The sequence below is a fragment of the Panicum virgatum genome, chromosome 2K (assembly GCF_016808335.1).
Source record: "Panicum virgatum strain AP13 chromosome 2K, P.virgatum_v5, whole genome shotgun sequence".
Taxonomy (NCBI): Eukaryota; Viridiplantae; Streptophyta; class Magnoliopsida; order Poales; family Poaceae; genus Panicum; species Panicum virgatum.
The window spans coordinates 53,159,719-53,173,017 of record NC_053137.1 but is presented as its reverse complement, the minus strand read 5'-3'; the positions used below and the strand labels follow the sequence as shown (position 1 = coordinate 53,173,017).

At 50.0% G+C, this 13,299-nt stretch overlaps 2 protein-coding genes across 5 annotated transcripts; one reads left to right on the top strand and one right to left on the bottom strand.

The window, feature by feature from the left end:
• Nucleotides 1-1,693: 1,693 nt before the first annotated feature.
• LOC120685031 (cytochrome P450 78A9-like) lies at nt 1,694-4,127 on the top strand. The gene is made up of 2 exons (XM_039966880.1): nt 1,694-2,942; nt 3,053-4,127. The coding sequence occupies exons 1-2, from the start codon at nt 1,926-1,928 to the stop codon at nt 3,677-3,679; spliced, it is 1,644 nt and encodes a 547-aa protein (XP_039822814.1). The 5' UTR covers nt 1,694-1,925; the 3' UTR covers nt 3,680-4,127.
• Nucleotides 4,128-11,654: 7,527 nt separating this feature from the next.
• Nucleotides 11,655-12,272, bottom strand: LOC120696133. 4 transcript variants are annotated; one of them, XM_039979276.1, is made up of 3 exons: nt 12,179-12,272; nt 11,876-12,097; nt 11,655-11,798 (listed from the first exon to the last, which is right to left on the bottom strand). In XM_039979276.1, the coding sequence occupies exons 2-3, from the start codon at nt 12,089-12,091 to the stop codon at nt 11,691-11,693; spliced, it is 324 nt and encodes a 107-aa protein (XP_039835210.1). In that variant the 5' UTR covers nt 12,092-12,097; nt 12,179-12,272; the 3' UTR covers nt 11,655-11,690. The 4 variants fall into 4 exon arrangements, 3 of the variants coding, with proteins under 3 accessions (XP_039835210.1, XP_039835211.1, XP_039835212.1); XM_039979278.1 differs by having other exon boundaries at nt 11,683-11,798; nt 11,872-12,097; XR_005684023.1 differs by having other exon boundaries at nt 11,684-11,792.
• Nucleotides 12,273-13,299: the final 1,027 nt, after the last annotated feature.

The following is a 13,299-nucleotide window of genomic DNA, read 5'->3' as shown; positions in this document are numbered from 1 at the left end:
ATCCATCCAGCAAGTAGTGTTGTCCTCGGCACCTGACCAGTACGTACCTGATTACCTCAGGGACCCATCACCCTTACGCGCCTTACGCGATCGTGTGATCTGCTTAATTTCACTGTGATCTCCAGCAAACACCAACTGAGCACGCCCTGAGGGCTACCTACCGGCCGTATCCTGAAGGAGGGGTCACTACTATCTCGAAACAGAACCGAGATGCTCGCAACTGCGATCATGCTCGAGCCACAGAATAACTGACGTGCAGGAGGGTTGGAGCCCTGGAGGAAGGTCTTCGGAAGCGCCGGGAATTGTTATTCTACCTGGGGATGCAAATCTTGCCACCCGGACAGGATAGCGACCAGACGAGCTCGGCATTTTGCGTGTGGAGACTGGAGAGACAGACTACTGACATACAGTGACCTCCTGACAGTTGACAGGGGGTTTATTTGTTCGTTTGTTCTGGGATGGGATGGGCACTGCACACCTGAAAGCTCCCTCCTCCCTTGGAACCCACAGCCACAGGTTTGTTTAACGGGCATGCTCGAGAGGTTTTGGGAGTAGATTACGCACCGAGGGGGCCCTCCTTGCCGTCAGGACGGACGTCACGGCCGCCGCACGCACCTGATCCGCGCCAAGGGTGCTTCGTCCTATGCACACGGGCGAAATTTCGGGCCCAAATGCGTAGGGTTTCCGATTGCCATCCAAAGTTGGAGAAGTTTTCTAGCTTGTTCGTAGGCAGCTTCCAGCAATTGTTTGCGATTTTTTTTGTGAGTGCTCCATCGTGTGGAACGCAGAAGTTTTGCCTGCAAATTCTTCGTCGCCTGCCTCAAGTTTACAGTTGACCCAGGTCTAGTTGAAGCTTGAAATCGTAGAAGAATACAGGTCTAGTTGAAGCTTGACACAGGTCCACAGCAGGAAAAGGAACCGACGACGAGCGGATCAGTAGCTGGCGTGCAACATCGTAGCCAGGTAGATGCAGACCCTGATGAGACGCTAGCTGCTGCCCCCAACCCAGAGCATCATATTTATTGTGTTTTTGCTGATGTGGCAGTATATTTATCGAAAAGAGAGTGAGAAAAACCAAGACTTAAAGTCTTATTTAGACTCCAAGTTTTCACGCAAACCAAAAATGAATGTGACAGAGACAAATATGCCATATAATTTAAAGTAATACATTTTGCATTAGGAAATATAGTTTTTTGTGATGAGAAAATATAGTTTTTTGTGATGGAGTCTTTGAGACTTAAACTCTACGAGAGTGGACGAGTGGAGTGTGCATTAGGACGGACCTAACGCCGTCAGTCGTAGCGCCGCCCTCGCGCCGCCCGCCCGCCCGGATCCCGCGCGAGGCGCGAGGCGCCCGCGTGCGTTGCCCCCCTCCGCCGCCCGGCCCGCGGCTCGCGGTCACACGACCGGTGTGCGCTCCCGCCACGCCGCACGGCTCGCACATCTGCCGCCACCCGCCGCCGCCGGCGCGTCCGTGTGCATGGCCATCACGTGCCCACCACGCCCCCTCGCTCGCCGCCGTAGCCGGACGTGTCCCCGCCGCACCTCGGTGGCTGGCTCGGCCGTAGCCGGAAGCCCTCCCCGTTCCGTTACGCGTGCCGGCGGCGGCGGCGCTCGCGCGGCTTCATTGGGGAGCGTACGGCCGCCGGGCCACTACAAAAAATCTCGGTCCGGCCATTAACCGCGCCATCAATGCCGCGATCAGAACCCGCAGGGCCACGACCGCAAGCTTTACGGCGGCATCAACGCATACCGCTCCCGCTCCCGCTCCCCTCGCGTGCTTTGCGCTGCCACCGTTACCGCCTTTCCTGCGCCTATAAAACGGCGCCCCTGCCCCTCAAGCCGAGCGCCAGTTCAAAGCCTCAGCGAGGAGGGAGTGAGAAAGAGAGTGAGTGGAACACGAGAGAAGCTAGCTATAAGCAGCCATGGCGACCCCCGATGACTGCGGCACCTGGCTGCTGTACCTATCCCTGGCCGCCAAATGCGGCGGCGACAATCCTTTCCGCCTCGCCGGCTTCCTGGCTGTCTGCGCCGCCGCCTGCGTCGTCACCTGCCTCCTCCACTGGTGCTTCCCCGGAGGACCGTCGTGGGGGCGGTGGTGGTGGGCGCGGCGGGTCGGCGGCGCGGCGGCCGTGCCGGGGCCGAGAGGCTTGCCGGTGATCGGGAGCATGTGGCTTATGACGGGGCTCGCGCACCGCAAGCTCGCGGCGGCGGCAGCGCGCCTGCGCGCCAGGCGGCTGATGGCCTTCTCCCTCGGCGAGACCCGCATGGTGGTGGCCGCGCACCCGGACGTGGCCCGGGAGATCCTCAACAGCCCGGCGTTCGCGGACCGGCCAATCAAGGAGTCCGCGTACGGGCTCCTGTTCCACCGCGCCATCGGCTTCGCGCCCCACGGCGCCTACTGGCGCGCGCTCCGCCGCGTGGCGTCCACGCACCTCTTCTCCCCGTGGCAGGTCGCGGCCTCGGGCGCGCAGCGCGCGGTGATCGCGCGCCAGATGGTCGCCGCCGTCAGGGACATGTCGGCCGCTGCCGGGCGAGGCGACGTCGAGGTCCGCCGCGTCCTCCGCCGCGGGTCGCTTCACAACGTGATGTGGTCGGTGTTCGGCCGGCGGTACAACCTGGAGCTGGACCCCGCCAAGGAGAGCCCCGAGACGCGGGAGCTGAGAAGCCTCGTGGACGAAGGCTACGACCTGCTGGGCGTGCTCAACTGGTCCGACCACCTCCCCTGGCTCGCGCGATTCGACCTGCAGGGCACCCGGGCCAGGTGCGCGCGCCTCGTCCCCCGCGTGAACCGCTTCGTCGGTGGCATCATCGACGAGCACCGCGCGGCCCGGAGCGGCCTCGGCGCCGCCCCGCCCGCCGTCGTGGACTTCACCGACGTCCTGCTCTCCCTGGAAGGTGACGACAGGCTCGCCGAGCCTGACATGGTCGCCGTCCTCTGGGTGCGTGCGTAACCGAACCCGGCACTTCCGACCGTAACCTCCTCCGGCATCTCCGCACGTTTTCAGTTTCTGACGCGCAAGCGTTGCGTCCCTTTTTTCTTTCTCTGCAGGAAATGGTGTTCCGCGGAACTGACACCGTGGCCGTGCTGATGGAGTGGGTGCTGGCCCGGCTGGTGCTGCACCCGGACGTGCAGGCCCGCGTGCACGGCGAGCTGGACCGCGTGGTCGGCCGCGGCCGTGCCGTGACCGAGTCCGACTCGGCGTCGCTGGTGTACCTGCACGCCGTGATCAAGGAGGTGCTGAGGCTGCACCCGCCGGGCCCGCTGCTGTCGTGGGCGCGGCTCGCCACGTCGGACGTGCGCGTGGACGGGCACATCGTCCCCGCCGGCACCACCGCGATGGTGAACATGTGGGCCATCACGCACGACCCCGACGTGTGGGCCGAGCCGGCGGAGTTCCGGCCGGAGCGGTTCGTCGCTGGGGCGGCGGCGGCGGAGCTCTCGGTGATGGGGTCGGATCTCCGGCTCGCGCCGTTCGGGGCCGGGCGGCGCAGCTGCCCCGGGAAGAGCCTCGCCATGGCCACGGTGGCCTTCTGGCTCGCCGCGCTGCTGCACGAGTTCGAGCTGCTGCCGTCGCCCGACCCGGCGCGCGGCGTCGACCTGTCGGAGGTGCTCAGGCTGTCGTGCGAGATGGCCGCGCCGCTGGCGGTGACGGCGAGGCCCCGGCGAGCGGTGTGATGACGTGCGCGCGCGGGGCAGCCATGTATCGTCATCGGACAGTCAACACAGTGGGCATACGCGTGCTTGCTGCAGGCGCTGCTACTACTAGCGGTAACAAGTAAAGCGCCGTGCCGCTGCTTTTGGGGGGGCGTTGCTACGACTCGATCAGCTCGCAAGCTGCTGCTGCTACTCGATCGACATGGGTTTGGGTATATGCTTTTCAGGTTACCATCTCGGATGGATGCATATGGGACCAGGTGCTGAATGTGATAGTTTGGCTTGTAGCTACTCTCTTGTTCTTTCACTACTTTTTCTGGTGCTTGTGTGGGGAGAGAAGATGGTAGTAAAATGTATATGCTGGTTTGGATGATTATGGATTGTAGTTTACTTGCTAGTATTGTCCTGTACTCCTGTTCCTGTATGAGTCATTTGTTTGTCACCTCCTAAATTTCAAAATTGGCCACCACTGTTGCCTGTAAGAAGCTCGGGAAAGGCTAGGGGAAATGAGAGTTTTTGTCGGTGACCTATGGCTGTCGGGCTTAGAATAGGAGGGAGGGCAACACACCTCTTTTATATTTCGAAACTGGGCTGTATTTTGTGACTTGCGAACTACTAGTTGAACATAGTTGTGCCGTATTTAAGCGGGCGAGCGCCAAAGTTGAGCAGAATCCAAGCCAAGGCAAATGGAAAGGAACATCTCCCGTTGTTCAATTCCTAAATAGTAGGAGTATGCTGTAAGCTGGCATTAGAAGATCCTTTTATGCCGGGAATGGATCCTGTCCCCAAATTTTAGCACAACTTTGGCCACCCAAATGACCCGAGCATATATATGTATGTACCTGACACACTAACAAAATGGCTGTGTTTTCACATGGTGAAAAGACAGATGAAGTAGTACTTGACCAGTCTACAAAGCATATCCAGAGCGCAAAGTTTCATTCCTGAATAACATCCAAAGAGTCCATTACAAAAGCATCACTTTCCCACATTTGTGCCGCTTCATCAACCTACATTTCCTTCATCTGAGGGCATCAACATGGGGGGCTCATATCCTACAAACTACATATGACAATAAGAGGAATGGTAAAAATATAGCTGATAAAATACAATTAGTAATGCAAAAGGTAAACTGTGAAAAAGAGATGCAAAATCCGGCTCTTCAACCTCATTGATCCCTTGCACAGATCAAGCTACGGGGCCAGTAACTTCAAATGTTTGACCACTAATTAGGAGTATTAAATGCGGATAACGGACAAAACACATTCTACAACTTCGGGATGAAATTGCGAGACGAATATTTTAAGCCTAATTGGATCATAATTAGGCAATATTGTGCTACAGTAAACAACCTCTAATGACGGGTTAATTAGGATTAATAGATTCATCTCGTGATTTTTTGTCCATCCATGTAATTAGTTTTATTAGATTATATTTAGTCCTTTTAATCTTTGGTTGAAAATTGCTACAGTGAATTTTGTCCAAAATTTTTCATGATCTAAACAAAGCCTGTTTTTCCCACAGGGCCACACACAAGTATCTAAATTGGCATCTTCTAAGATGTTTCTTGCCATTTTCAGTAGGTAGAGCTTCTCCTTGGTGGAGTAACGTGATAACTCTATACACTCGTTTGAAGGATCTCACAAAATCACAACAATATCAAAGCATCAAGATGGTGTAGACAAGCACTGACATGCAAGCCTTACCTAACACTAGGCTAACATCTACAAATACGCATTCATATGCCTAATCTAGTACTAATCTTCTAATGATTGTGTTAATCTAGTACTAATCTTCTCGTACTAATCTCGAAGGGGATTGAGGGTGACTTTAACTCGTAATTGTAAGAGATTTAATCCCTCCCAATCTCCTCTCATCCTTTTCAATCCCCGTCAAATAAAAATCCAACAAGTCCTCATGGATCGGCGGATTTGCGCCGCATTTGCGTTGCTTCCTCTACCTGCATTTCCCTTTTTATGCGGTGGGCGTCAGCTTGGCGCATAGCATTTCCCCGCGCTCTCTCCACGGCTCCACCCCACAGGCCACAGGTCCGAGCGTGCAAAGTGGACAGCAACCGCGCGCGCGATCCCGCCCAGGCGCGTGCCTTTCTTATCGCCCACCCCCCACACCCGTCGAAAAGCTGTCGAGCTGTGATGTGGCCACTTCGAAGCTCAAGTTGCCTGCTACGCTACAACGCCCGGATCGATCTGGCAGCTCTGGCCATGGATGATGTGCACTTGCGCACAGAGGAGGTTTGCTGTCACATGGCGAAACCTGAAGCCTGATGTTTTGGTGAGTAGCTCCTCAGAATATCCTCCGACTGCCTGCAAGTGCTGGCTGCTCCACTGTGTGAAAATGCTTGCGCTTGGTTTATTTTGGTAAAAAAAAAGTGGTGTTCAGTGGCCGACTTTTCTGCAGCCATTGAATGTGTTGTCTTCAGTAACTGTGCAGCAAGCAATACGCTGTGGTGGAGAACCCGATATATACAAGGGGTTGTGACGTGGTCCGTGGTGTTACTGATAGATGCGGATCATGGCAAATCGGCAATGACATGGATGAGATCGAATCTAGTAGGGCTGAAGCTGTTCCAGAATCTAGACCAGCAAATAGAATTTTTTTTAGATAATGGAATTTTTCGGACTCTACGGTTTAACGTACACAGCCTTCAATTATTACAATTTTTCCAGCTTCAAAAGCTGGAATAGCAGGAGAACTAAAAAAATTTAAGCCTGACAAAGTCTATTATTATACTTTTATCCATGACTCGCAAATATTTCTAAGGTTATTATCTCCAAAAAAGTGCTGATCTTCATGAACAGATCTTTTGTCGTCTCCTTATGCTGCAACATTGACCAAAATCGTAGCCAGTAGGCCCCTCTGAAAATAACCTGCATAAAGGATGAATGTTTAACGTTGTCAAAGATAATTTCATTTCGACAACGCCATATTGCCCAACATAGAGCCGTTGTCCCTGTTAGAATAGTAAAGGCCTCTTGTGCATTAAAATTTTGAAGCCAATTCCCAAGCATGTGGGCTACCGATCTAGGTGGGGTTAAACCAGTAGCAACTTGGACAGTCCTCCAGATTACCTTGGCATGTTGGCAATCGAAAAAGAGATGTTTGATTGTTTCGTTACAATTGCAATAACTACACTTTTGACTGCCCTTCCAGTTTTTCCTTCGAAGATTATCCTTGGTTAAAAGAACCCCTTTTGCAGATACCAAAGAAAGATCTTAAATTTTAGTGGAACTTTAAGTTTCCAATTAAATTTATGTCGGAAAGGGAAGTTATGGTTAGCTAGATGAAGGTACATCGAGCGAACCGTAAATTGTCCGCTCTTGGTTAAGTGCCAGCTAAAAGTATCCCTTCCTTGAGTCAAATTAAAGTTGGAGACTTGTGCTACTAGTCTTAGCCATTCATCCAATTTTTCATCTACCAATGCTCTTCTAAAAGAGATGTTCAACGATGTTGAATTCATGACTTTTGCCACCATATCATGTGGATGGTGAGCGATGTTGTATATAGTGGGGTAGATATCTTTGAATGGCTGGTTTGATGCCCATGTATCCTCCCAAAATCGTGTTTGTGTTCCATCCTTTATTTGAAATGAACCATTAGCTAGGACCTCGTTTTTTATTTTCATGAGCCCTCTCCGGAAATGAGAGTCGCCCTATTTGGTCTCAACCTGCGATAGAGATTTGGAGCTTAGGTATTTATTTCTAACCAATGTTTGCCACATCCCTTCACCATTAATAAAATTTATTATCCATTTGCTTAATAAGGCTTTGTTCTGAAGATCAATGTCTATAATGCCAAGACCTCCTTGATCCTTAGGACGGCAAATGATGTCCCATTTTGCTAGGCGGTATTTCTTTTTATCTTTATAACCTTGCCAAAAGAATCTTGATCGATATTGATCAAGTTTCTTCAGTACCTCCTTTGGTATCTCAAAAAAGGACATCATAAACATGGGTAAACTGCTAAGCACCGAGTTTATAAGGATTAATCTACCTCCATACGACAAGTGCTTAGCCTTCCAATATGAGAGCTTCTTCTCGAAACGCTCTTCGATCCTCCTCCAATCAATATTTTGGAGTTTTCTATGATGCATTGGGATCTCTAAATATCTGAAAGGGTATTCTCCTATGTTGCAACCAAAGAGCTCGATATATTCATCCTCAAATTCGTTCGCTTTACCATAGCAAAAGATTTCACTTTTGTGAAAGTTTATTTTCAGACCAGATAATTGCTAAAAATAGTCAATAATAATTTTATGTTTTTGGCTTGGTCCAAATCATGATCCATGAAGAGGATGGTGTCATCTGCATATTGCAATATGGACAATCCATCCTCTACCAGATGTGGGATGACCCCTCTTATCTGACCATCATCCTTTGCCCTTTTAATTAAAATGGCAAGCATATCCGCGATGATGTTGAATAAGATTGATGACATTGGGTCACCTTGACGTAAACCCTTTTTGGTTTGGAAGTAGTGACCAATGTCGTCATTGACTTTGATCCCAACACTACCTCCGGAAACAAAACTTTCAATCCACCTACACCATTTTGGTGAGAAACCTTTCATTCTTAAGGTTTGTTGTAGAAAAGATCACTTGACTTTATCATAAGCCTTTTCAAAATCTATTTTGAAGACGACCCCGTCAAGTTTTTTTGTGTGTAATTCATGTATGGTCTCATTTAAAATGACTACACCCTCCATGATATTCCGACCTGGCATAAAGGCAGACTGACATGGATTTACAACTTGTTGAGCTACTCTATTTAATCTATTCGTGCCAGCCTTGGTGAAAATTTTAAAGCTAACATTGAGTAGACAGATCGGTCTATATTGTTGAATTTGCTTCGCACCACTAGTCTATGGAATCAAGGTAATTACTCCAAAATTAAGACTAAATAGCGGCAAGCATTCCTCATGGAAATCTTTGAAAAGAGACATAAGATCTCACTTAATTATTTCCCAAAAAACTTGATAGAATTATGCAGGGAAACCATCTAGCCCAGGGGCTTTGTTGTGTTCCATCTGAAACACAGCTTGCTTTACTTCTTCTTCAGTGAAGAGAGAAGTGAGCATAATATTCTCCTCAGCACTAACTTGTGGTATGTCCTCTATCCGGCTTTCCACAAGTGAGAAGTTATTTGTCTCTGGTTGGCCGAAGAGGTTTTTGTAGTAGTTTGTAATATAATTTTTCAAATTGGTATCACCTACAATTATGCCATCCTCTTGTTCTAATCTGAAGATGTGCATGTTTGCCATTGGCAACCAAATGGAAAAAACTTGTGTTGTTATCTCCCTGTAAAAGGGTTTTGACCTTAGCCCTTTCGTACCATTTTATCTCTTCCTCTCTTAATAAGTGAACTAGCCTTTTTTTAAGATAATGTTTCATGTGAATCTCATTATCAGATAGACTTTTGCTTTCAGCTTTTTTATCTATGGCATCCAACAAAGAGATAAGTCGTTGTTTTTCTTTTTTTTATGCGCCAGCTGTATGTTTGGCCCAACCACTAAAATACTGTCTCAGGTGTCTAATCTTATTTTGCCACTTTTCTAAAGCGGTATTACCACTGGTTTCAGATTGCCATAACTTGGCAACCATATCGAAAAAACCATCACGAATCAACCATCCCCTCTCAAATTTGAAGGTTGGTTGTTTATTTTGATGTGTAGAAGAGCCAGTATTCAGCAAACAGAACTTAGACTGGCCATGATCTTTTACGTCTTGTACAATCATTTTGCTATTGCCCGCGGTTCCATGTTGTCTGCGGCGTGTCTCGGATTAAGACTGCAGGCAGGTACTAAGGCTGTAAGTTCAGAATGAGGAAAAACAGAATGCAGGGGAAACTATCAGATCATTGTCCACAATGACTCAGAATTAGGCCCCAGGACCAAGAGCGCAAAGTCGATCATATCCTCAGCAGCAGCTTAAACTGGCATTTATCGAAACGATAGCATTTCATTTTTCTCGCATACTTTCCTAGGAAGAAAATCGTCTATGAAGCAAGGTCGCGTTCTATAGAAGGGCAGGGAAGTTGGACTGTGATTAAATATCAGAGGGGGAGCGACAGAGAGATGTTGAGGGAACCTCATAGCCACTGATAACCCCTATAGTCAGCAACTTTTTAAAAATAGATTGTGAGAGTTCAACCTCAGTATTCAGTGCACTTCGGTGACTGACTGTGCAAGCACCTCTCTCCAATCTCCATACTAGCAACAAGGACTGATCCTCATCCAAGTGCCAGTTGTAACAATCTCATCACGAAAGGATAACGGATTGGACAGATGATCCGCAGGGATCCAATGTACAAGGGATTATGATCTTATCCGCTATCGTCAACATTTTGGATACGGGCAATGTCGCAATGATACCTGAAACAATGGTGTCTCAGCTGTCATGTACTCTGAATGTTCCCACAAGCGAATCGAATTCACACTGATCACCGGAAAACATTCGGATTGGATAAGGCGGTTGATGAGGAATAGACTGATGGAACACCGCCTCAACAACTTGGGCAACATTGTACGATGATCCATCCCCAACATGCACAAGCGTTGCATGGGGACTCACGCATCCAAGTATCCAACCCACTCAAAAGTTGGGCACCTTTTCTCTGCATCCCGTCGTCCGAGGTTCTCGTCGAGCCCACTCTTTGCCCGAGCTGATGGCGAGTGGCGACGCTCATTCACAGCACTTCCCCCTATGCATTATGCCACTTGCAACCATCTCCTGATCGCAAAAGGATTGGGTGACGACGGTCTGCAGGGATCCAACGCACAAGGGTTTCATCAGATGTAAGTATGCCTACATGGCCAGTGTCCAAGCTGAGCACACCGTGACCGGGAGAAATGCTCTCTAGCAGTCTGGCACGGTGCTGTGCAGGGCGCATATGCTCTCTTGGGCGCATCTCAGCAGCAGCATTATCGAGTTCTACTGCATATCCTGCCAGATGCTGCCTAGCATTATTTTTGAATGACGCATTACTACTGCTGGTGCTGCTATTTTAGTGAAGTGTCAAGTGTGGACGTCTGTCGACTGCTAGGGTTAGCTAGTGCTCGATCCACACGTGTGCTGAGATGAGGTAACAGTGAGAGAGGTCAACTTCTCCATGACTCCGTTGTTGCAGCCACGGCCAATGTGCACCACAGAAGAGAAAATCATATCTCTTACCATGAGGCAGGGCTATGTGTGAGTGACATGCGTGACTAGGGTTGTGAAAAGGATTTCCTACCAACTCCATCGCAAGATAAGACCAAACTACTTTCGCAAATGGATCAGTGGTGACGACGGTGAGATGTAATGCTGCTCCCACTACCGGATTCACTGGCTTTGCCGAGTGCCGGTTACACTCGGCAAAGGCCAGTTTGCACTCGGCAAACTCTTTGCCGAGTGTTACACTCGGCAAAGCCTCCCACGGCAAAGGGATCTTTGCCGAGTGTCGGATTTCGGGCACTCGGCAAAGACTTTGCCGAGAGCCTTGGCACTCAGCAAAGCAGCCACGTGGCGCCACTCTGGGCCGGCACTTTGCCGAGTGTCGGCGTCTGGCACTCGGCAAAGTGCCGGCCCAGGGTGGCGCCACGTGGCCGCTTTACCGAGTGCTGGATCCTGGCACTCGGCAAACGTTTGAAACTTTGACGGGTGCCAGGGTTTTAGCACTCGGCAAAGTACTGTCGTGTTGTCCTGTGGAAGGCCACTTTGCCGAGTGTATTGGCTTAAGCACTCGGCAAAGTGGCCTATTTTTCTTTTTTTGCTTCTTTTTTCTCTGTTTTTCGATACAAATACAACAAATATATATATAAATACAGGGGTCATTACATGCAGTTATAACGATAAATATATAATTGTCAATTGCGACAATAGCATCGATACAAATAACACAAGATAATGTTCATCACATCACATAAAACGAGTCTGAAAGTCCATCACATAGATAGAGTCCGAATACAAGTCCATCACATTACATCACAAGTCCACAAGGGTACTACAAGTCCATTACATCACAAGTCCAGTAGGGTACTACAAATCACTCACGGTTAGGTGGAGGGGGGGTGGCCAAGATTGCCACGGGGCCGCCGGCGAGTCCTGGTCCGGAGGAGGGTCGTTCGATGCGTTCCACGACTGATTCTGCAAATAGAAACACATAAATTAAGTAAGAATAACAAAGATATAATAATTAATATCTACAAACAAAGCATACTCACGGGAGTGTCAGAAGGTCCTGCAGGAAAGTAAGGCTGAGCTGGTAAGGCGAAGGGAGGAGGCGGCGTCGCATAGTTCATCGACGCGCCAAGTCCTTGCATCCAGGTGACCATGCTGTGCAACATAACCGACTGCTCCTCCCTCAGCTTCCGCTCCTGCTCCAGCTTGGCCTCGATCTCCATTCGGCACCTCCTCTCCTCCTCAAATTTTGCCTCCATCTCGGCCTACAAGATTTAAACCTCCATGTTACAATACGAAGAAAATTTTCATTTTAATCATAGAACGGCAACTAAATCTAAACTAACCTGTCTCTGGTGCACGCTGGCCACTGAAGTCTAAGGCCGTGGGCGTATGGGCGGGGTCGAGTCGGTGGTACTTGCCCTAAGCTGCGAGAGATTGGGCGTACTCGCCATGTCGACCAAGCTGTTGGCGATCAAGTACTGCCCATGCTTCTTCCCTTGTCCCGCCCTCATGATGGCTTCTCCGGAGAGTGGCGCGGTGGTCGGATCCCAAGTCTCCCCGCGGAGTGCCCTTCCCACCTCCGTGTACGCATTGATGCGCGCGTGGATGCTTGGGTTTGTGTAGACCTCTGGTGGAGCCGCCGGGTTGTAGGCCACGTCCGATGTCGCCCTGCCCATGTGAGACATGGCGTACGACGTGAAGTCGTTGCAAGACTGGCCTGGATGAGACTCCGACTGCCAAGAAGTCAACAAGATGATTAGTAAGAATTAAAAATATAGCTTTAGAAAGAATGAAGAAATTAGTGAACTTACCTAAGTATTCTTGTACTCGCCGAAGCTAAGGCTCCCTTGATGATGTGCCGGACCCGGCATCATCAAGCGGTGCTCCCGGCATAAGGCGTGCTGGCGGGCCCAATCCTCGCTGATCCACTTGTCCACCATCATAGACCAGCACTCGGCCTTGTTTGCGCACCAGTTCGGAGGCACCTAAACGTAATGAAGTGCATGACATATTGTAATATCAAATACAAGATAAATGAGTAGAGATGGCATTTATTTACCCTTAAGTACTGGTCTCGCGTGAGGAAGATGTCCCTTGCGGCTGGTTTCTTGACACTCCTCTTCTCGAACTCGGCGCAGTACACAACGAAGGCCTGGACACACGCCTCGTAGTGCATGTCCTTCACCAGTTTGTAGTAAGCCTGGTGAGCCAGCTCGTTCGCCCGGGCCTCATAGCCTTCCTCGCACCTGTAGAAATCCTGCATATATACCCACAAGATAATTGCAATCATTATTCCAAAAATTGAAACAGAATGCGATATTTCAACCATTTTAGTGGGAGGATGACTTACCCACAACTCCCCGACCACCCGCCTCGCTTTGGTGGTGAAGTTCCTTCCTTCACGATCAATAGCGTCCGGGCTGGCCATGTAGTGGTCCCATGTGTATGCCGGCTCCAGCACCCC